The sequence below is a fragment of the Lagopus leucura genome, unplaced genomic scaffold (assembly GCF_019238085.1).
Source record: "Lagopus leucura isolate 7727_CA_CO unplaced genomic scaffold, USGS_WTPT01 Super-Scaffold_100036, whole genome shotgun sequence".
NCBI classification, from domain to species: domain Eukaryota; kingdom Metazoa; phylum Chordata; class Aves; order Galliformes; family Phasianidae; genus Lagopus; species Lagopus leucura.
In genome coordinates, this window is record NW_024962285.1 from 2,134,594 (window position 1) to 2,158,095 (window position 23,502).

At 37.7% G+C, this 23,502-nt stretch overlaps 1 protein-coding gene across 1 annotated transcript in view; it reads left to right on the forward strand.

The window, feature by feature from the left end:
- DTWD2 (DTW domain containing 2) overlaps nt 1-23,291 on the forward strand; it is a 65,044-nt gene extending 41,753 nt beyond the window's left edge. Inside the window, exons 5-6 of the mRNA XM_042882807.1 lie at nt 16,410-16,538; nt 19,803-23,291. Of these exons, the coding sequence (XP_042738741.1) occupies nt 16,410-16,538; nt 19,803-19,973 (300 nt within the window). The 3' untranslated portion in view covers nt 19,974-23,291. The remainder of the gene's footprint in view (nt 1-16,409; nt 16,539-19,802) is intronic.
- The last annotated feature ends 211 nt before the right edge of the window (nt 23,292-23,502 follow it).

Below are 23,502 nucleotides of genomic sequence, written 5' to 3' on the forward strand. Positions count from 1 at the left end.
TTTAGACTGAATGTAGGAAAAGAGCTTTTTTTACAGCAAGGGTAGTGAAGTAGTGGGAACAGGTCATACAGAGGGTCGGTATGTGCTGTGACCCTGGAAACATTCAAGGCCAGGCTGAACCAGGCTCTGAGAATCTTGATCTAGCTGTAGGTTTCCCTGTTCATTGCAGTGGAGTTGAATTAGATGGCCTTCAGTGGTCCCTTCCAACCCAACAGAGTATATGCTTCTATGATTCTGTGAAATAGAGTAATATCTTGAAAAATAAGATCTGATGGTTACAGTTGAACTATAATTCAAGCCCAGTATTCCACAATAAATCTTTCCTATTAATTTGAAGTGTGATTAATGTCCCTTACTTGTTGGTATAGCTTGGATGTTTAAGGTGGCCTACCTTTTTGCTTCCATTCTCTTATGCCCTTGATGCTGGCAGAATTTCCACTCATTGGCTGCATGTGACAGACACAGCCTCTGCAGAAGCTGGGACAAGTAGAAGTGTATCACACGTTTTCTAAAATGTTTTACTCACCCAGTCATTTTAAAACTGACTTGAGTTTTTCTGTTCTGTCTTTCAACTTTCTTTGAAGGTCTAAGGTTCATGCCATTTTTTCCTGTAAAGTTGAATCATTGTTTTAACTTTTTCTTTTCTGCTGGCAGTTGTATTTTCTTCTGGTAGAAGTTGGAAGAGACCACTGGAGTTCATCTAGTCTAACTCCTCTGTTAAAGCAGGTTTTCTAAAATATATCCTTGCTGCATCTCTACATACCCTGAAAATTCCTATATTTCTCTCAACTGTCCAGGCTAAATGTTCTTCTCACATTTGAGTTTTTCCAAGTATTCCCTGCTCCTTCATGCAGGACTCCTGCCACCCTTGCCTGATTTCTTTCTCTTAGGGATGCACCCATCTTGAGTTTGGAGAAAATGGTGTTTGAATGTTAACCAACTCTATTGGGCACCATTATCTCCCATGCTCTAACTCGTGAGATACCTCCAAGTATGTCCTTGTAGAGGTCAAAGTTGGCTCTCTTGAAGTCCAGGATTGCAATCCTGCTTACAGTCTTGCTTCAGAATGGCCAGGGTTGGGAGGGACCTCAAGGATCATGAATCTCCAACTCCTTTTCCACATGCTGGGCCACCAACCTCCACATTTAATACCAGCCCAGGCTGCCCAGGACCCCATCCAATCTGGCCCTGAACACCTCCAGGGATGGACGGGGCATCACAGCCTCTCTGGGCAGCTGTTCCAGCGCCTCACCCCTCTGTCTGTAAAGAACGTCATCCTGACATCCAACCTAAATCTTCCCTTCCTCAACTTCCACATGAGATACTGACCTCCATTATCTCATGGTCAGTGCATCCACGGTGGCTGCCCTCAACCTTCACATCCCTATGTGTTCCTTCTTAGTTAAGAACAAGTTTAAGAAGCACCCCTCTTTCCTCGTTGGCTCTACCACCAATCTCATCATAAACTTATCTTCCATAGACTACAGGAACTTGCTGGACTTCATCTGCCTGGTGGTGTTGCTTTGACAGCAAATATCAAGGTGGTTGAAGTCCCCCATGAGTACCAGTGCTTGGGATCACAAAACTACTGCCAGCTGTCTTTTGAAGGCTTTATCAGATTCCTTCTCCTGATCGGGCAGCCTGTAGTAAACACTCACAGTGGTGTAACCCACGCTGGCCTGCCCTTTAATTCTCACCCATAAGCTCTCCATTCATTCATATACTGTGAAAGTACATTGCTGCTGTAGAACCAATTTCTTGTTCGGTGTTGCCCTCAAATTTCTTTTTGTCCAATCAAATGTTAATATGTAAGGTAAACTTACGTTCTAAATGACCCACTGGAAAAAAATGCCAGAATGTGAAAGAAATTGCTGGTATTCCTTTACTCATAAAAAGCTAATATTTTGCCAATTATTGTATCTGTATTACTTGAGTTGATTTGCAGTGAATTTAAGCTCATTTTATTTTTTCCTTCTTAGTACTTATTTCTCACTGCTTCATTGTTCCAAATTACTGTTATAAAAACAAACAAGCAAACAAAAAAACCAGTGCCAGTGAAGCAGAATTTGATTGCAACAGCTAACACTTCGGTGTAGCTGAGAAAATTAGGACGTTGTATTTCCACTATGGAAAAGTATTGGAAATAAAGTGTTTCTCAAACACTTAAATGGCTTCATGCTGCGGTACAGGGAAGTTTGTCCCCTGTGCTAAGATTCCAACTTTATTGAATGAATATAAAGAACATGGTAAGACATGCACAAACCAGCAGAATTCGTTGAGCACTAAAAAATCAGAAGGGTTATAGCCAAACCACTTTTTCTTAATAGTTAAAAAGCAAAAGGTGTTTAAGCACAAAATTGAAATCTGCAGCAGAGCAAAAAAAGCTGATAGATGCACAATGTAAATGCAGTGGCACGAAAAGAATCTGTATTATGTATAAAACTGAAGTATTTGGCTTGAACTGGCAATCGTAGCACTTGGTAAATATGGTATCTGTGTAAATTCTGCTCTTGCTTAACCTTTATCTTATCCTACTGGGATACCAAAGCAACTTCTGCTTTAGTTTAAATTCTTTTGAAAATGAAGAGCGTGAAGACTCTTGAAGTATTAAGAATTAACGTATGGATTAAGGTAGTTTTGGAACTGATGGTTAGTTTGGTTGTTATGAAATACCAGAACAAAGACCAATATTTAGTCTTATTTTTTAATTATAGGCCAGTTGATACTTGCAGTTATTTAGATTGCTTTCAGCTGTCTGTAGCTTTTAGTGATAGTGTTAGTTAGAAACTCAAGTGCATATGCAGCTTCCTGCAGAAGAAAAGTTGTGCACTGTTGAAGCGTCACCTAATTGACTTTCACCACTTTTATCAAATCTTAAAGGTTATAGTTAGCAATTTGATTGTTTTTCCTTCTTTGCTTGTGCAGTTCTGGAAGTACAATATTAAGTCCAAGTTTGGGCTGTAATGGCAGAGATGCAGGGTTGTGGATTCGTAGCTGGTGACTCCTGTTCTGAGTGTGTGGTTCGTCCTGCTTTCAGACTGAGATAGTTTGCTGTACATTCAGTTAAATAAATATTTATGCTGGAATTAGGGGGGAAAGAAAGAGTCACTCATGGACAAATGTACATTATAATTTGTGTCTAAATATTCTGTGAATGATTCTCTGCTGAATAATTTTTGTTTCATGTTTTGCAAGTCTGGGTTTGTAATGCAGTTTTGCAAGATCACAGTGGTCAGAATATCATTGGATCTGGACATTTGGAAGTTTGTTATTGTAGAAGGAGAGTGAGGTAGATCTAAAGGAGATGCTAAAGTGGTTTGATTCCTATGGAGGTTACCTGTAAATGAAATACAAACCGTTAGAACAAAAGGCTTTTTCTGATAGTGAGATGGTTACAACACACCATTCTGCACCAAAGTCTTGGTGCAGAATCATTCTTTTTGTCTGATTTTTTTTTTTTAATGAAAAATGAGCTCGGAAAAACTTTGTAACAGGAACTTACGAGACATATGGCCTAAGGTGACTTCTGTAGTTTATGCATGATTGTAATGGTTGTGCCTTCTGTGCCATCAGTTGGCACCCTTTCGAGAAGCACATTAGCCCAGGATGTTCCGCACAGTCACCACTGAGAAGGAGTCCAGAAGCATTAGGGTATGCACTGCAGGCTTTCTTGCAACAGCTGCTGTGGTTTGCAAAGCTGATACAGAAAAAGTATTGCATTAACTTGAGCCAGTGGTTGCAATTAGTTCGGAGGGATGAATGAGCTGGTTTGCACAGCCAGCATGTTTGGCTCAGTTAGACTGCTGGTTTATTGTATGAAGCAGTCACAGAACACAGTGGGTGAAGCTGCTTCTGTTAATGAGGAGATAAGCAGAGCATAGTGGGAGCAGATGGCTAAAAAGAGTATTTGACCTTCTCCTACTTAATCACCAAAAAAAGCTGCAAAAAAACCTGTTCACCTACACGAACAGATTATTTCTGTCACTTATTATCTTGTTTTTCTGTTTTTTAAACAGACAGTGAAGAACTCAGTGGGATAATTACATTTATGCTGTATACTCGTAGAAAGAAAGAGTAATTTATTAAAAATTCTGAACTATAAAAATGCTGCGTAGTTGATTTTAAGACCTGGTATGAAAGAGGAATTTATATCCTGCTTGTTGTGGCTTAAGCAGTAAGCAGCTAAACACTGCACAGCTTTTCAGTCACTCTTCCCCCTCACTATGGGATAGAAGAAAAATATTGGAGAAAGTAGAATTGCATGTTGAGATAAAACTATTTACTAAGACAGAAAAGGAAGGAAGGAAGGAATAACAGTAATGACATTTTATATATATGTGTGTATATATATGTGTGTATATATGTAAAACAAGTGTTAGTTTTGTATGCGTGTATGTATATATACGTATATAATACAAGTGATGCATATTCTTCAATTCAGTGCCAAAAAAAAAAACAATGAAAAATTAAGTTTAGTTGCAGAACTTCTGGCTTTCATGCTCACTATCTCACTCAGCCACACAGCATGGAAAAAAAAAAAGGCAAACATGTAGAAGAGTTTCAAGAAAAGCGAGCAAGTGATTGAAGTATGGGGTGGGTGATGCTAATAAGGAGTGGCAGAGTAAGCTCCATGACTTTTTAGCTATAAAGACAACTGGCTGAGTTTTGTAAATGCATGAGTGACGCAAAAGGGGTAAATATGCACCAACTGGTGATCATCTCTGCTAATACATGAACTAAAAGCCGTCAAAAGCAACAGAACTCAGAAATTCTGATGAAGAAATGATAGTTCTTTACATGTTTTACAAAGATAGGGAATTCTTTGCTGTTATTTTGGATAGGTTGCAAGATCAGAATGCAACTGGACAAAATAATGGCAGAAAAAGCCATCAGGTATTAAATTGTTGAATGCCAAGAAATCACTCAAGCCTGTGAAATCTGTGAGTTCTTGGAAGCTAAGAAAACATTAATTTCAATTTATTTTACTGTCATTTAGTACATTTCTAATTTCTGACTCAAGTATCAAAAAGAAATAGTCAAACAGAGACGTAGGGGAGTCTCTCCACAATTTTATTCTGCACACCATTACAACTAAGCACTTAAGTGTGGGGTTGGTCAGAGCCAGGGTTAGCTACTAACTTCGTGGTTGGTTCAGAGGTGTTGTGTGCTTGACTGATAGACTTAGCAGTAGGTCTACTGCAGGTCCAGCAGGAACCTATGGCATGCTACGTGTGGCATGACTCTTTTACCATCATCACAACTTCAATAGACATGTTGTAAATTCTACCCTGCCAACGGGTAATAGGAATGGATTTGTGTACATGCATTCAGTGAAGTGCATTCCACCTATTGCTCCTGTGCAACACCAAGCCTGAAAGGATTTACAATAGTTTTGACATCTCTGTACTTTACAATCTCTGCCCAGTGTTGCTGTGCACCAGGATAGAGTTTAATACATTTCAACAGCATCCACCTATGTGTCTACAAAACACACATCTGTAATATTATAGCTGGTTGAATATCTACAACCACAGTTTCCATATTTTGGCACTCCAGGGGGATGACTCATTTGTGGGAGCAGTAGGATTGCTCCACATGGAGGCTACACTTGTAGCTTCCTTTAAAGCAAAATGAAGCATTTGAAAAAGAATTCTGACATCCACTGGCCAACCAAGCCTGACAGAACTCAATAAGCTGTTGGCCAGTGCTCTCAGACTTTGGGTTTGAATTTTGGGCAGTTCTTTGTGAAGCCAGGAGTTGAACTCAATGATCTGTGTGGGTCCCTGACAGCTCAGGGAGTTTTGTGGTTCTGTGATACCCCTCTGTCAGCTGGTGGCTCTTTCTCCTATGGAGGACAGCACTTACAGTATTGAAGGCCCACAGTCCCCAGGACTCTGCTTTCTGATGTTGTCATCGTCATCTTTCTTGCTCTGGTTTCCCAGAATCTGCATTGTCATTACAGAGGCAACAGAACCTCCCTTCTGTAATTTCACAGGTTGCCACGCAGCTTCAGCACCAATGGCTGCTGATTCCCTTTTGCACTGAGCGCTCACTGGAACTCCAGCAATGTCTGTTGGCTGTACTTCTCAGATTTACTAAGTTGTCCTGGTCTGCTTGTAGTGATGGTCATGGTCACTGTGCCATGGCCTCAAAGCAGGACCCCTGGAGCTGTCTGTAAAAAGCTGTGCCCAGCACAAGGTACCTTCTCACACCAAGCTCTCCCCTGCTGCCTCTGATGCACAGGTTCAAGGTCTTCCTCTCTGGTCCATGATCTTAACTTGTGGGGACTCCCACAAGCTCAGAAATGCATGAGAAGCATCATATTACCTTTCCCCATGAGTGAAATGGGGCAGTGCCTTCCTAAGTTTTTGTCACTGTATGAGGCAACCAGGATCTGAGGAGACAAGTGCAATAGGTGGCAAGCTATATGGCATGATGTTTTCCCTTTAAGATAGGTTATTTCACATCATTAGTGCTGTGTACATGAAGCAGTCAGCAGGTTTCTCTCAAGGAAGACCAAGTTTCTAGCTCTATGGCTGGAAAGAAGATGACTTTAGGGATGCACTGTGGTTGGAGATGCTGTTTTGCTTAAGTGCTTTCAACTAATTTAAACAACAACAACAAAAAAAACCCAAGGTTTTTATGATGTCTTTCAGCATGTTATGGTCTGTTAGTTCAAGCACCCTAGCTGAATTCTTCCAAAGTAATTAAACATTCTCATCAAATCAATTTCCGTAATTTTTCCAGCTGAATTAAGTGTTCATTGTTATGCATTGTTGAACTATAAAATGAAATAGAAAGAAGTGACCTAAAACTGACCTACCAATAGATAGATTTTATTTTATTTTTTATTTCCAGATGCAAATATTTATACAAAACCCTAGAAATCCCGTGGTAGAAGGTGATTTATAATTATGTAGCCTTAAAACTATTAAAATTTTCAAGAAGCTGCATTTTTTCTCAGGCAAATGATTGTTTTAAATGAAGACTTTCAGAGCAGTTTGTTCTGTTTGGCCTTTTTGTATAGTGCTTACTCCATGCATAAGATGGGCACATTTCACAAAATATCCTTCAGTTTCTAAATAATATAATCTGTTTGTTATTTATACTTCCACAGTACTTCAAAAAATCTTGAAAAAACTTCATTGTTTTCAATAGAAAGTATTACCTGAGATGCTCCTTATGACAGAAAGTTATGATCTCTGACCTCAGAAATTGGTGAATTAGAGGCACTGATGCCACTTCACAGTTCATACATTGCCTTTTAAAATGGTCCAAGGGGGTTTGAATCATCAAAGTGATATGCTGCCTAAAACTGCAGTCAGTGACACAGAACTTTGACAAAAGAGGGAAGCTCCTTATTGTGGTGTATTGTACTACTTAGTGTGGTGATAGGACATTGGGGAATGGTTTTAAACTGAGACAGGGGAGGTTTAGGTTGGATATGAGGAGGAAGTTCTTCAGCCAGAGGGTGGTGAGGCACTGGAACAGGTTGCCCAAGGAGGCTGTGGATGCCCCATCCCTGCAGGCATTCAAGGCCAGGCTGGATGTGGCTCTGGGCAGCCTGGGCTGCTGGTTGGCGACCTGCACACAGCAGGGGATTGGAACTGGATGAGCACTGTGCTCCTTTGCAACTCAGGCCATTCTGTGATTTTTATTCTCAGCTTTGGAGAAACATGGCTGCTTTCTTACAGTTTGGAAAACTGTGATAAAGTATTTATGTAGCATTCGAGCATTTCTGTTTCTTCCCTGTTAATCACTGATGATTTTTTAATATGCTTGTTCAGTTGTGAACACAAACTGTTGCCTTAGTTTTACGGAGTTTTGACTTCCACAGTGTCTCTCACATCAAGATCAGCTGTAAGAATTTATAGGCAATTTACCTTGTTTCTTCACTCTGTCCAGAATGAACTGCACTTGCTTGGTGGACTTCATAGTTTCTGTGCAGCCTCTGCTGGGTGAGTATAGGTTCAAAAACACTTTGGAGAGCCTTCCCATCCTTCTTGTGTAAGTCAGTGGAAGGTTGCTCAGACTGTTGTCAGAACCTTCTTGAGTGCTGCGCCAGCACTCAGAGCAGGAGGCACTGTGCTGACAGATGGAGGAGCAAGGTGAGAAACCTTTCATCTAGCAAGCTGGCACAAAACATGCTTTTGAAAAAGTGAGGAAGGAAGAAAAGAAGGAAGTAAAGGAAGGGAGGGAGGGAGATAGGAAGAAAAGAAGAAAGAAAGGAAGGAAGGAAGAAAACTAGTTCTTTTGGGCATTCGTCTGCAGCAGTTCATTCAGCAGCAGCTGCTGCTGGAATTGCTTGCTTGGAGAAGCTGATGGGAATGCAAGGAGATATTAAATGCTAGACGTGAAATTAAAAAAATGCCATCTGGTTTAATGTGAAGTGTGTAGTAGGTAGGAAAAAATGTCAGCTGGTATAGGGCATAGAATTTTAGTTGATATCAGGGGCTTTGGCCAGCTCTTCTGCTTGCAGCATTGTTGTAATCAGTGCAAAATTGGCAGCATACGTAGTTGAGAACAAACTGAACTTCATTCTCTTATTTTTCCAGTAATAATGAGTATAGCCTTGAAAGAGTTGGCTGATGAGCTGTAATGGATAAAGGTGTGAACTTTCTTTGATAGGAAGTGTTTTTTTGAATCAAATGGTGATAGAGTCATAGAAGTCATTAAAAGGAGGAGAGCTAAAGATCATGTTTCCAATCCCACTGCTTTTTTTTTTTTTTTTTTTTTTTGAGAGCACAGGGGGATATTTAATCCAAATGCAAGATTTTGCACATGGGTTGAGGCAACATCCATTGCCAATACAAAATGGGGGGTGAAAGGACTGAGAGCATTGAGATGTCGTACTTTATAATGACTTGTAATGATTTCAGTGATAGAAATCTGTTACATATTCTGATGTGTTTTAAATTTGGTGTGTTTTAGTTAGTATGTCATCATGACTTAAACGTTAAATGAATGTCTTGGCCTCTAAGGAGAAAGTATTCTATGCAAGGATGGTCTGAAACTGCTTTCTGAGAAGACTGAGGTCGGTGAGCAAGCATGGAGAATTACCTCGACTCAAGACTTTATGCAGGTGGAGATACAAGCAATCAACAGGAGCCTGTCCGTCTGACATTTAGGTTAATTTGAATTACATTTGTCCGCTTTGACATTTTTCTGTTCATAAGTATGTGTTTATTGCCTCAGTATGGTGACATTTCCTTTATGACTGAAAGGTCTCAGTGATTTGCCAGACATCAGTCGTGTATGCCACTGTCACTCTTGAGTTGTGGGTGGAAGCTTTGCTTTGAATTTATTTCTCTGCCATTTCCTTCTTAGCTGTTGTTAAACTCTTTGCTTGTATTTCACATGTACAAAGAAGAGTATTCTGCTGTTGGAAAACTCAGAAGCAGTTGCAGGCTTTGCTCCATTGTGCACATGCTGAAACTCTCATGGGACATGAACGCTTTGCAAAAAAGAAACTAGAAGTGATTTTTGTTTTGATTGAGCTTTCTTTCAAAAACAAGGGAAAAAAAAAGCAATGTGGTTTTCTTCTCTTAGTCTTTCTTTACACACTCCCTTGTGCACCATTGAAGTTTTCAAGGCTTCCTGTGCTTACTCTCCTGCTTCCATGGAAGGACTATTTAAATTTAATAGGAAAAAAAGAAACCAGAAAAAGGAGAATTAGTAGGTTCCAAAGAACAATGCCATTGCATTAATGCTACTTTATGACACTAAGGTATTTAATTTCTCTTTTCAATTTTCTGATGTTTACAGGTAATTAAAGTTAAGTGGCTGTGACAATTTATTTAATTAAATTTTCTATTTTCATTTCGTGACCCCATTCTCTACACTGGTACTCTGCTCACTGGCTAAATTTACTTGCAGCACTTTTCTGCTGTATTAATTATTAAAAGAATAGCGCTGCATAAAACATAGATCTGTTGCCTGACATTAGTTTTTGAAATGCAAGCAGAGCAAGAGGGATATTGCCAAAAATAATTTCTGTATCTTTCCTTGCTCTGAGTACAAAATCGCAATGAATGGAAACTAACTAAAAATGCAGAGGTATTTTATGAAGTGCCCAGTAAAAGTCACATTAAAATGTGATTATTTTAACATAATAATTGCATCATTTCTTAGGTTTAGCTAAAAACAGCAGTTTCAAAAGATGAGACCAAAACCAGATGATACTTCAGTTATTTGGAGGCAGTACAGTCTAAATGCCACGAGAACAGTCCTATCTTTTATTTTATCTGAGCTGTGAGGATTTTCCTTTCTTTACAGTTTCACTGTTAGCTCTGAATTCTGTGTTAGCCATTTGGGTCAGCCTCAGCTTACCTTACAGAAATTTGAGATACCATTAAATTAGAACTTCACCTTGTGTGCGCTTGGTCTTCATTTCAGTTACCCGTGTTACCGAAGGTTGCAGGATGTAGGTTATTCCAAAAGTAATGCTTCCTATTTATTTCTGTGGAAACTACAACAGATACGAAGAGCACAGTAATGCTATTTGATAGGGCAGATCGTCAGCTACAAAAAGCTGCTTTTCAGTGAATCACAGTAGTTAGCTGTGCATTTATGGCAGAGATGGGCAAGAGCCTGCATACCATGCTCATAAAAATCTGCATGGCTGTCTTTCACATCTCTATTGCCAGTGCTGAAACACACCACCCTCCACCTGTCTGTGCTCACATCCACTGTTTGATCCCCATAAATGTTAAGCAAGCAACAAAGAATGCCAGTGAGTGCCATTTTTTCCACATGGAGGAATTCACCTTTGCTCCATAAGCACTTCCATGTCAGATGCCATTCTGTCAGCCTGCCCCTCTGCTGCCATCTGTCACAGAACAACAACATGAAATGGGATATTGGTGGGAAGATTCAACCTCTACTGCCATTCCACCATCTGCCTCTGAGGTCATGGGCTAACGTAATATAATAGGAGGCATTACTTTTGGAGCAGCTCTTGTATTTTAGAATAATAATACCTTCTTCATACAAGAAATACAGGGAAAAGAATAAAGGGATCCCTGTTTTCTTTTTCCCCCATATAAGATGAAAATAATTACTTCTTACTTTTTTTCTCCTTGTTCTCATTGGTTTTTAAACAACATGTCACACACCCACACTGCTGCATACAAAGGAGGAAGGAAGTACTGCTCATCTTCAGTAGCACTTGCTGTTATGCTTTTCTCTTCAGATCCTTGACCATCCCTTCCCTCTTTTTTTTATCGATTGAGAACTTGGTGACCAGAAAAGGAAGGAGACCTGCCTAAATTGACACTGTGATTTGATGAGCTCAAGGTATTTCCTGACATCTAGCCCAAGATTTTCTTTCAGAAAAGCCCATCTTTTCTTTCAGAGAAGCGGGGTACATGCATGCAGATTTTGGTGATACTTCCAAAACTACCGAAGTTTGCAGGTGTCTCTGTTACTGTAATGAAGAGTCAGTTTTATTTGATATTTCTAATACGTGACAAGTGCTAAGCTGTGATTTGCTCTTAGGTTTTCTGAGAAGATGCTCAAAATTTTATTTGAAAACTGCAGTGACAGTTTTCCTGGTAAAGAACACTTCATGAATGATTCCATAGGCGAGAAGAACCAGTTGTAAATAGTTTTATAAAACAGATGAAGACACTGAAAACTATTCTGTATGTTTTTGTAGCTCTTTTGCTCTGTACTGTGTGAAGAGAATTGTTTTTCATAAGGAACTGGTAGTTGCTGGACTTGCTCAAAACGCTCTGCAGATGTACTAAATATCTTGAATTAGCTTTTTCATCTTTGAGAAAGTTGTGTTTTAAAATACCTTAACTTCATATGGAATAACATGCCTTGTTACTATATCATATACACATATATCAGTAGTATACATTACTGAATGTATGACTTGTAGAGGTACAAGTCATACATTGCCAAGAGGAAGGTTTGTGGGGTACACAGAGTGATTTCTGGTGGTCATTGTGAAATATCCACAAAAACGTGGAAAATACATTGTTATCTCATAGAAATGGGACAAACTGCTTTCTTAAGGCTTACCTGAAAGTCGCAATAAGATTTGTGGTTTGCTGCAACAAATGGTACATGGAGCACACGCAGCAATGTCACAGATACACCTAAGTATTCAATTAGAAAACATGCAGAGTGGGCAGAGGTTTCTTTGTGACATCCATTTACTTTTTCAGGCTATCCGTTTGTGCCAGTTTCATGGCAGTTGTTCCCTGCAGTGCTCGAAAACAGTGCTCTTAAGATGTCACTTTAAATTAAAGCCAAGATTTTGAATGAAATAACTTATTCATATTTCTGATCTAAATTTCAGTGGCATGCTGAGGCTAACTTCACTCAGGTTATTTTCTCTGTCACGAAGGGAACTTTATTTAACTGCTTGAGTTTTCTGTGCTTTAATATATAGAACACAGTTTATATTGGCTTACAGGTAAAAAGTGCTTGCCAGCTGGTTGCTGAGTGAGGGATCTTTCCCATGCCCATTTCTTTTTCCTGTTGGGGTGTATTTGTGGAGTAGCACACAGACAGTGCTGTTCCTTAAAAGCGATTTTCCTTAGTTTCTGGAATGAAGACCAAAACGACAGTTTTTTTTTCAGACTTTCTGTTATTTTATGCTCTTTGAGTTCCTTTAAAAAAAAAAAAAAAAAAAAAAAAAAAGGGCTTTTTTTCTGGAAGATAATTGGAGTAACCGCATGTGTGAAATGTGAAGTTGCAACCACTGCATAAGTTAAAAAGTACGACTGATGGCCCTTTCTTTGATCCTTCTGCTAGAGCAGAGCAAATCAATTCTGAAACATAAGCCTAAATTTCAGAATTTCTGTCAACACAAGTAAAGGAAGAGGGGGCTTTAAAACAAGTACTGGGATTTTCATTGAAGCCACAGAAGGATATTTTGTTCCTCTTTGTATCTTGGTGCGGCTATGGTCTAATTGCAGAAATAGCAGAGGAAACTAAGAACTGTTGAAAGAGTGCTCTCATAGACGGATGTACTAACCCTAGCTTTTCTTTGTTCCTTGGGATGCATTGTTTTCCAAATATAGTGCATAATGCTGGATTCTCTTTAGAGAATAAAGCTAGTAAAAATACTGATGGAGAAACTGGCATTGAAAAGGTGAAAAGGAAACTGACATTGAGGTGGGGACTGAGGGTAACACGCAAGCTTTCTGCAAGACTTCCAGTCCTACTATCTAAAATAAGAGCAGAGTTCCCTTGCCTGCCTTAACTGACTGAATTTTGTAAAATTTCCATCAGTAAATATTTCACCATATCAAAGCCAATCTTTGCTTTCCTCAGTTCTCAACAGCTCAGCTGGATCATCCACTAGGGTGTTGTGTCCAGCGCCATCTCCAGAGAGGGCCCTGAAGAAAAACCCAGCACCCGAGAAACTGTGAAGGACCACTGTTTCTATTGTGATTCTAATGCTCTGCAAATGCTCGGAGACACTAGAGAGCCAACACTGAATCCTGCATTCCACTAGTTAGTGTAATAAGGTGTGAGAACTGCTGGCATGCAGGTTTCTGGAAACTCCGAGTCTTGATTTACAAACAGAAAACTTTGCTGTATGTGTTGTATAGATATCCTAATTTCAGTGTTCAGTCTGAATTGCAGTGAGTTGTTCCATTCAGCTTAATACCTCTCTCTAATTTGAATTGCTTGAGATATCTCCATCTTCTGTCTTATGCTATTCATTCTGATAAGCAGTGTTAAATGGATTGCTGTTTTTTCAACCTGACATTGCTGTATTTTGTCAATAACTGAAAACATTCCAAAACATGCATATGTTTGCAAATTATTTTGAGTATGTTATTTCTTTATCACTATACCTTTGTTTTGCAGTGAAATGATTATAAAATACTATGATTATCTTTCTGAAGTGTACTTTAATATATTGCTTATCTACACCCATTCTGAGATTTTGAATTGTAGCACTGGGATAGGCAGTCTGATTTCATTTGCACTGCTTCCTTAAGTGAGAATTAAATCTGTTCAGCTGGATTTGAGATACACACGTAACAGAGAAATAACCTGTCTAGGTACTGGAGAACTTCCTGAAGGGACCTTGGAGACCATTAATTCAGCTCCTCAAAAGGCAAGGAAAGGATTAGGCCTGCTGGCAGAACAGGGTAGTGTCATCCGCCTCCCAGCCACGTCTGAGGATGGAAACTACTTGATTTCCATCCTCTCATTATCCCCAAGAAAGAAGAAGGAATTTGGTTCCTCTTGCTCTTAGAAATACAAATTTGCCCTTCTGTACAATGTCAGCTGTTTGAATTCTGTACTTTACAGACTTTTGGACTTCAGAGTGTAAGGCAGAGCAAAGGCAGCGTTTCTTCCCTAAAAGTTCTTTTGCAATCATGAATAATTTTCCTCTCTCTGGAATACTTACGACTTAAAAGTTACTCTGCACGACCCGTAAGCAATGTAACATAGAAACTAGCAGATAGAAATTTTTCCAGACAGCTCCTACAAAGGAAAGAATGAAAGAAGCCTTAAGGCACTGTTGTCTGTGTCTGAGGAGGGGGAAGGCAGTGCACCTTTGGGTGGGTGATGAAGTCTCTGTGGAGATACTCAGTGGAGACAGTGATTGCCTCATGGTAAGAAAACGGGGTTAGGTATCTGCCCTGCTCAGGCTAGTCCTGGAGCAGCAGGGTTTGTGTTGCAGTTGTGTTGGACAGCTTTGGTTTGTTTTGATAATATTGTAAGCAGCTCTGAGGGACTAAAAGCTCCTGTTAGAATAGATCTGTGTATAATTGCAATTAACTAGATTTCTGGACATCCTTACGTGATCGCAGAAAGGGAAGGTAAGCATAAAGTGAGCGTTAAGGAATGACAGATGAAAATGTGAATATATTCATTTCGTTTTTCCTTACTTCTCATTATATACACTGCAATCCAAAGTCTACATTTTCTATCCTTAATCTGTTTCTCTCACTTTTTACTGCTGTAACAAATTGCAGGAAGTAGTTGATAAGAGCAAGTTCATACCTGTGAAAATGCCTCTCCAAACTAAACAATCCATACTGAAAACTTTAAAAACATTCTGACGCGTGCATAATTTTGCCCTTCAATTTTGTCCCATCCAGAAAGAAGAAAGGCATTTAAAAAAAAAATGACAAGGCAGTTTCCTTTGACAAAAGAGTCAGGACCTTCTGTCTCAAAATTACATTTTTGTCTTTTCCTTATTTTTGCTTGAGTATGTTGAGTATGTTAGCTTTTATAGGTGGTTTACTTTGCCTTTTTAGAATGGCTCTGCCTTTTCAGATGGCTCTTGTTTTGGGGATTTTTATTTTTTTTATTTTTTATTTTTTTTAGCTTCCATTAAATTGAGGACAGGAAAGTGTTAGAATTTGATCTAATTTTTTCAAGGTTCCCCTCTAGCTTGGAGGTTTCCTTTTATAAATTAGAGATCTTGAACTTTTAAAATGGGGTAATTACATGTGATAGAGATAGAGGAAAATGATTCACTGCAAATAGAAAGAAGAGGGAAAAGTCTGAATAAAGCAAGTAATAGTGAAACCTTTAGTTTTTCCACTGCTAGTGGAAAATGGGAGCAATATCGTGTTAGCCAGGGAAAAAAGTAATCCATTTTCCATAGAAGATGGAAAAAATAAATAGTACTTTATTAGAGATTCAGATAGGGAAAATGAATTGGTTTGAACTTTAATAGTAACTCATTAGGGTTTGTTACACCATACTATATCTTACTTTAAAAGAAACTCAAAAATTTATGGCCGTTTAGAAATGCAGTAAAAGCTTTTGTAGCTAATGAAATAGGCAATTGGTTGAATTAACTTTCTTCTTCTGATGTACCTCTAAATTGTGAGGTAGTATAAAGTGGTTATTGCTTGATGCAGAGCCAATAGATCAATTTCAAACATGATACAAATAAGCAAATTGCTCTAATCAGAGATGTATTGTATGAATAAATGTATAACTTAAGTCTTTTAGAAAATGGCAGTTTTTAACCAGGGGAAATAGTATCAGTGATTACACAGTTATTTTACAGTATGATGTGTGTCCATTGGGTACTGTATAGAATCCTTTTTGTGTTAGAGTGTGCAATGAACAAACATGTGAATAATTTTGTTTTGTTATAGAATTTGCATGGCAAGTGAAATCGGTAACTAAAATTAATGTTTCCTGGTTTTTTTGCTTATGAAAAGTGCAGAAGAAAAACTACTTAAGCGTGCTGTACAACCTTTGTTTCATTCAATCTGTCTCTGACATACACTTGTGTTTTCTTTACATGTTTGTACAATAATGAACGTGCAGTTCTTGTCTCAGATGGTGACTTGTAGGCTGTATACTTAACAGATTATAAGGTCATTGGCTACTGGGAGGCAGAACTGCATGAAGCTAAGAAATATATTTGATATACTGACCAGTTCATTTTAGTAGAGTTTGCTGTTTTTCAGGTGCAGTTAAAAACCAACATTTCAAGTCAATACGTAATTCGTACACAGCCAACAAACAGCTGTCTCTCTACACTTGAATGTGCTGCTGTTGCTCTCACTATCATGGAAAAAAATAAGAATATACAAGAGGTATGTAACTAATTTCAAATACACAAGTTTTTCTGTTGTGAATAGTGGAATGGTAGCAAATGGTAGCAAAGTTACTTAGCTATTAATACAGCATTTGACAATGAAAATCGTAAGATTTATCAAACATTTGACAAGTTTATCAAGCATTTGACAGTTTTGTCAAACTGAGAAAGCAAACTAAAAAGGGACTACCAGTAGAAACTAGTTTTCTACAGCTATTTGTTTAGTATTTTGAGTTTTTATGACTCCTGTAACTCTGAAAAGTTTATTTAGTTTTCCTGTGCTGTGTTCAACATAGCTGTCAGATTGCTGGTGGAATTAGATTTACTGGTTTTGATTGCTTTGACAGTTTTGTTTTCAGAACTGTAAATGGCAGTACAATATATTTTGTCTTGTCCCATGATGGAATTAGATCGGCTCTTTGGCCACTAAGGATTGGCTTTTCCTGGAGAGAGCTCGCAGATAAAAATCTTGCCTTAATGATGTTAAAGATACCAGTAGTTGTTTGATCATCGCCTGTAAAAAAAAAAAAAAAAAAAGTATTTAGTGCTGAAATATGGATGAATGCAGAATTTGCTGTACAGACCAGTTTTGCCTGCAGTCATGCTCCATTTTGTGTTTGGAGAAGATTGCTCATTGATAACAACTTCCCATTGTTACATTCCCAACTCAGTTTCTCAGTTCCTTTTTTCTTTTTTTTTTTTCCCCCCTTCTTTTTTCTTTTCTAGCTTTACCTACTGCTTTCCTGAGACACCTTTGCAACTTTTGCAGGTCTTCACTGTGCTGTCTTAGGGATAATCTTTATCAAACTTCCATTTTGTGCTGCGCGGTTTTCAGTTTTGTTTTTCTCTTGATTTGAGTTCTGTTTTTCTTGTACTTGCTAGTCAATCTCCCTTCTTCCCTCTTTTGTTTTGACTTGTTAATTCACTATTCCTCTCTTGTAGCTTTTACATATTTTTAACTCAGCATCTCTGTTTCGTCCAGTTCGTTCTTCCCTTCTATCTCATTTTCCTCTCTCATTGCATGCTGTCATCTTATGCTACTTCCTTGCAGTTTGAAATGTCTTGGGAAGAATTACTCAGATTCTCTTAATCCATGCATTTGTTAAGAAATTGTTTGATGAAGCACCAAGTATATGTTATACTGCCCACAATGTAGAATAAAAACATGTAGAAATTAAAGACTTAGTCCAAAACTGTGCTGTAGTGTGGTGTATGTTGTATGTGCACATGGTGCATGGATGCGCTGTGATAGTTACCTCCTCCTGTGTTTTTGACATTTCTTATTGCAAAACTTCAAAACAAATGATCATAGATTGTTTACCAAGAATGTGTAGTCTAATTTACATAATGTAGTGTTGGATTGATTTCTTTTTTATATAACAGATTTTTGGAGGCTATTTCTTAACAATATTGCATTTAGATGTATTTTATGTGCAGTGTTAGCTTACTGTATGTTCTGTTGTAATATGTTGAATTTACATACTATACTCCTGTGTTACTGAAGATATGTTTACTCTGTAGTATGATTAGCATTTTGTGGCAGCAGAAAATGTTAGTAAACTTGGGAATGATTATATAACCTATAATCACATTGGTCTTTAATTTTCTTGAAGGCAAAAAGGCACGTTAGTTATTTAATTCATTGGTATTGAGGTAGGCAACGTTTGGAATTTTAGGCCTGGATCTAGAAGGTTTTGTGCCTTTGACTTTATTCTGCTTCTTTTGAACAGTAGATAAACTTAAGTAAAGTCAGTACAGGCTATTTATCTTAAATCATGCATCCTGTAAGACATTTTATGTATGTTTGCATGTGTATGTGTACCTGTAAAAGTTTACATCATTTGAGATCAAATACAAATTTGTTCAATTTTCACATCTGATTTCTCATTCAAATATTTTCACCAGTCTCTACATAGTCTGATGGGGGGAATAGTGTTATTTCAGGTGCTATCAGTTGGAAGCTCTTGAGAATTATTGAAGTACATTTTAATGTATTTTTTAAAAAGGAAAACTACTTCCAAGATGTGAGAAGTTAGGAAAATTTGCAAGTTGGCTTCAGTAAGTTTCTGTTCTTCTTAATTAGTATATTCAGGTACTTAACTGCCTTTTAAGTTCAGGTGCGATATGAGTTTAAAATTACTGAGCTGATAAAAGTCTTTGAGAATGACTGCTGGTAGACTCTAAGAAGTTAAAGTTAGTAGTAGTTAGTCTGAAAATATTTACTAAAGTCTAATGATCATGATCTTTTTAAATAGGTAAATATGATCTTCTGCAGTCAAAGAGCAGCCAGGTGTTCTGTAACTCAAAAAAAAACCCAATAGCTGATCTGGTTTGAGGTAGACAATTAGGTGTTTTAGTTCATGGAAAATAAGTTTTCCTTTGCAAAAGCTGGCTTGTAGACTACAGATGTTACAGCTAGCTTGGAGAGAAATGCTTTTGTAAGACTATCCTACTGAGCTCCTGCACTTCTGCAGGCATGGAATGCAACCCACTGGCTTGTGTCTTTGTGCTCACAACACTTAGGTGTCATTTGAGAAATTTGGGTGTAACAGTGCTTAAGTTAAAGTTTATCCTAGGTCAAAGGAAGCTAATTGGACATTAGCCTTTTCCTTGCAAGTTTTGATCACACTAGTCTATGATGAAAGAGGTAATGTTCTTTTTTGGGTGACATTTTAGTAAGCCTTTTGAAGCAGACCTAATAGTAGTTGTGAACCAGACCCAGACAACCAGAAAATGAAGAACGCACAGTTAGTAACCATTTGAGTTAAGTTGGCTTTAAGTTGCTTCATTAATACTGCATAGTATTCCTATACAGAAGGAGAGATGCAGTGTAGTCCCCAGTACAGAAGTCTAGCAACCTTCATCACGAGTCCTCTTTGTAAAACCCTGCCTCAAGTTATTTTCATGCAATCACAAGCAGTTTCTTTACTGCTACTTTTTTTTGTTATTATTATTACAATTTGGCTGAGTCACTGCAGTGACTGTAGTCAGTTGCTAAGGTCAAGTTAAAACTTAAAGAATGTGGCTGGAACTGGAGGTGAGTCTTTGTAAAAAAGGAGTAAAGAAGTGTAGCAGACAGGTGGATGTGTGGCTTTTTTTCCCCTTATTCACAAATGTTCTCTGTGGCTCCAACGATTGTAGTTTATCTTTTTTTTAAGTAGTTCTTGAATAAATGATGTTTCCAAGATAGCCTACTAGAAGATTGAAAAGACTGTTTTTTTTTTCATCTCTTCCTTCTCCCTCTCTTCCATTTTTTCTGCAGACTATACTACGACCCCTTCAAGCTTTGTGCTCTTTCCAGCTTCAGCATGGAGCCCAGATCCATCACAGCAAGGAGCATCTTCTCAAAAATGGCTTATATGACAAGCCAATGCCAAAGAATAAGCGCAAACTAAGAAGAATGGAACTTTTGTTAAATAATGTAAAAATATAGGAAAACTGTACCTACCATACAGTGGGATGTATTTGCAGCTAGCCAATGAATGTGGATCTGAATTTAATCCAAGGAGTTGTGCATACTGTAACAAAGCAACTTGGAGGCCCTTCGTAGTTAAAAAGTGTTTACCTCCAGTAAAATGAACAGTAATGGGCGAGCTCTTTTATTCTTTTGTTCAGATGATTGAAGATTACCCTAATTTCCTTTAGAAAAAAAAAAAAAAAAAAAAAAAAAAAGATGAAAATTTGGAGCTTGGTTTAGATTTATGTTATCTCTTGGATGAATAGTACCTGTTAGATTTCTTTTGGAGAAGTTTGATCACAAAACAGAATGTCAATGTAACAGACTGGGAAGACTTCAGAATTTAGAAGTATATGGAATTTTGGTAATTTTAATTTCAGAATCTAATTTTTGAAGTTTTTCAAACATTAATTCTTTATGTTATTTAGGTCACTATACATAAGTCGTGTTTTTTGGATAGTTCTTTTCAATGATGAGATTTATATTTGGTCCCTTTTGAAAATGAATGTGTATTTTACAAGGCCTTCAGATTTAGTTTGTCTCTTAAACTTAGTTGTTTAAATTAAGTCCACAGATTTTTATGTGAACCTGAACACTTCTGGTCAAACAACAACAACAAAGTAAAGAAAACAATAAAGTCAATGCAGAGAAATCATTTTTTGGATTATAACTCAGGTGCTAAAACTAAAGTTTCTCTTCTGCAGAAGGGGACATTTTATGCTTCAGACCAGCAGTATACATCACATCCATACCCTTAAAAACTCGCCCTTACTACTAGGACAGTAAAGGAGTTAAACAAGTCCCGTGTGGACGGCCCACTCAGAAGTATGGTGCAATGACAAATGGTTATTTCTGGGTACAACTTACTAACATGTTTGCAAATCCAGTAAGTTTCTGTGTGCTCTTTGACTAGTTCTTCTCTTTTACCAGTGATGTCTGTGTACTTTCTTCTAACAAGACTTGCTAGAAGCAGAGGAATTGAGTATTTTTACAAGCTTTGTGAATTAATGGTTTATGATCTGAAGGGAAAAAAAAAAAAAAAAGTTAAATAAAGGTTTTAAAATTCCATTCTTCATAAATGCCTCCATCATGGAACAGGTGAAATTGCTTACTCTTTGTCTTTACTGTCTATTCCGCTCAAGATAACAACATGGAGATAACTGTATACTAATTAGTTTTTGACAAAGGAAAGATATTTTGCTGCTAATTTTTCAAAAGCAAGTGAAAAAAAACTATGAAAGTGGGAGATGTAAACACAGCTCACCAATTGAACTGAAAACACTTCTACAATTAACAAGAGAGGTCAAAACCATGTCAGAGATAAGCTAAGAAGTTCTGGTTAACCCTAAGCTAACAAGTGACCTTTTGTGTAGCCATGGGTTAACAATTTAATTTGTCTGGCTGTGCTAGCAAAATCTGTATAACCTTGCCCCCTCCTGTTCTATGTAAGTGCTCTATTTGCTTCTAATATCAGTAAACCTGAATTAGTTTTGACACAGCTGAAGCAAAACAGTTGCAAGTGATGAATGATCTTGTGGATGAACTCTTAGGGCAGAGGAAGGGTGTGTTTATTCCTGCAGAGAGGCGCAGTGCAGTAATCTCTGTGCTAGTGTGGAATCAGAACTTGTACAACTTGCATGTGTGACACTGCCTCTAGTTCTGGGCTGACATAGCTGGGAATCCCTTTCCCCCATGCTTTTTGGGTCTGAGCATTTATAAAGGAAACAAGATTAGCAGTTAGGATTTATTCTTACTGCCATAGTAACGTATAGGTATTTATTGTATATGTTGATTTTGTGCCCCTTGTTTTAAACTCCATTAGAACAACAGTGTATCTTTTGACCTACCTTGCGCAGTCTGTTTTTGTACAGAGAAGTCTAAGTGTATCTTTCAACAGAATGAGAGCTGAGAATATATGGCGAACAGGAAGACACTTGTTCTACACACTGGGTTTCACAGACATCTGCAAAATGCCTTAGAATTGTAAGATCAGAGAAATAGTTGTCTTAATTGAATTATAATCCTGCATTATGCATACAGTCTCTGAATTCAGGTTTTTCATGTTTTTCAGCAAAGAATAAATTCTGCACAGCTTACTTCTCAGTTTTGCTGTTTCCTTGTTTTCCACTGATTTTGCTCCTGTAAGAAGGATCTGTGGATCTAATGCTAGATTCATGGAAGCCTTTAATTGCTAGATTCCCTTGTTGCAGTGCACTAGATCAATCACTGTGCAACAGTTGCTGAAGAAATGAAAAACGATTCACTGCAAACCTCCAGGCATTTTATTTAAGTTTTCTGTATGCCTTGTCACAGCTGTAATGTAGTGATCATTTAGATGCAACACGAGTATTAATAAGAAGCTCAATTTCAGATTTGCTTGAATCTGTTGAACACAAAGTGCCATATTTTGCTTGCCTCTTTCTTTTCGGTGGAACTTGTCTGGCCTTAAAAACATATGCAATAGAAAAAAATAATGGTAGTAAGTGCTTAAGAAGTTTCTTTTCAGGTGTTTTGAATTCGGAGTACCCTCTAAGCACATTACTTCAAAGAAATGTGTACTCTGTAGTCCAGACTCCTTGATGAAAGTTGTGCTTGATGAAGCAGCACACTTTGCAAGCAATTTCATTAGAATAAGTTTAATTTGCAGGGTTTTTTGTTTGTTTGTTTGTTTTCTGTAATGGTCAATCTGTTTCATTTTTCCACTTACAAAAGATTAATAAATCAAAACCAGCAGTCTAACAATTATGAAAAAAGGAATGCATTTACTTCTCATGTTTGTTTCTTTGTTCTTGTCCTCTTTGTGCTTCTGAATGCTACCAAAATGAAATTTGCCTTGTGCTTGCCTCTTGTGTTCTGCTTAGGGCAATCTGTGCCGTGGATAGCAGCCTTTTGAGCACATGTAAAAAATCTGCAATGGTGGGTATTACTAAATCTGTGTATTTTCATTGTCAGTAAGTAGTCTGTGATTAAAAAAATACATAAAGCTAAAAATCCTTCAAATCAAGAACATAAGAAAATCTTTATAAAGTTTTCAAATAAACAGTTAAGAGGTGTGCAGGGCAAGCATAAATGGTTCTGGAAGATGGTGTTACAGGATGATGAAGAAATTATTGTTTAATTTTTCTTCAAATAAGTTTCTTCAAAACTATTCGACTGACTCCAAAACTGAGAAAAACTATTTTTAGGCCTGGATTTCCTCCTCAGCTGCAGTTTTAGATAAAAGACTGTTCATGATGCATTGTTTTCCACAACCTTCCTGCTTGTTTTGAAACGTAATTAAATGCTGAACTTTTAGAAAAGGGTAGCAGTTCATGCTTTTCTCTTGAGATTTGTGTTTATTATGCCTATATACTCAAACGTACATAAATTATGTATTTGTTTCTGCTTCAAAGCTATAAAAGATCTAATTTGCTGTGGTCATGTGCTACTGGTTCTCTACAGAGTTGAATTTGTTTGCATATTCTAGTATCACAAGGATGTAAACCAAATCTTAGGTTGTGCCTCT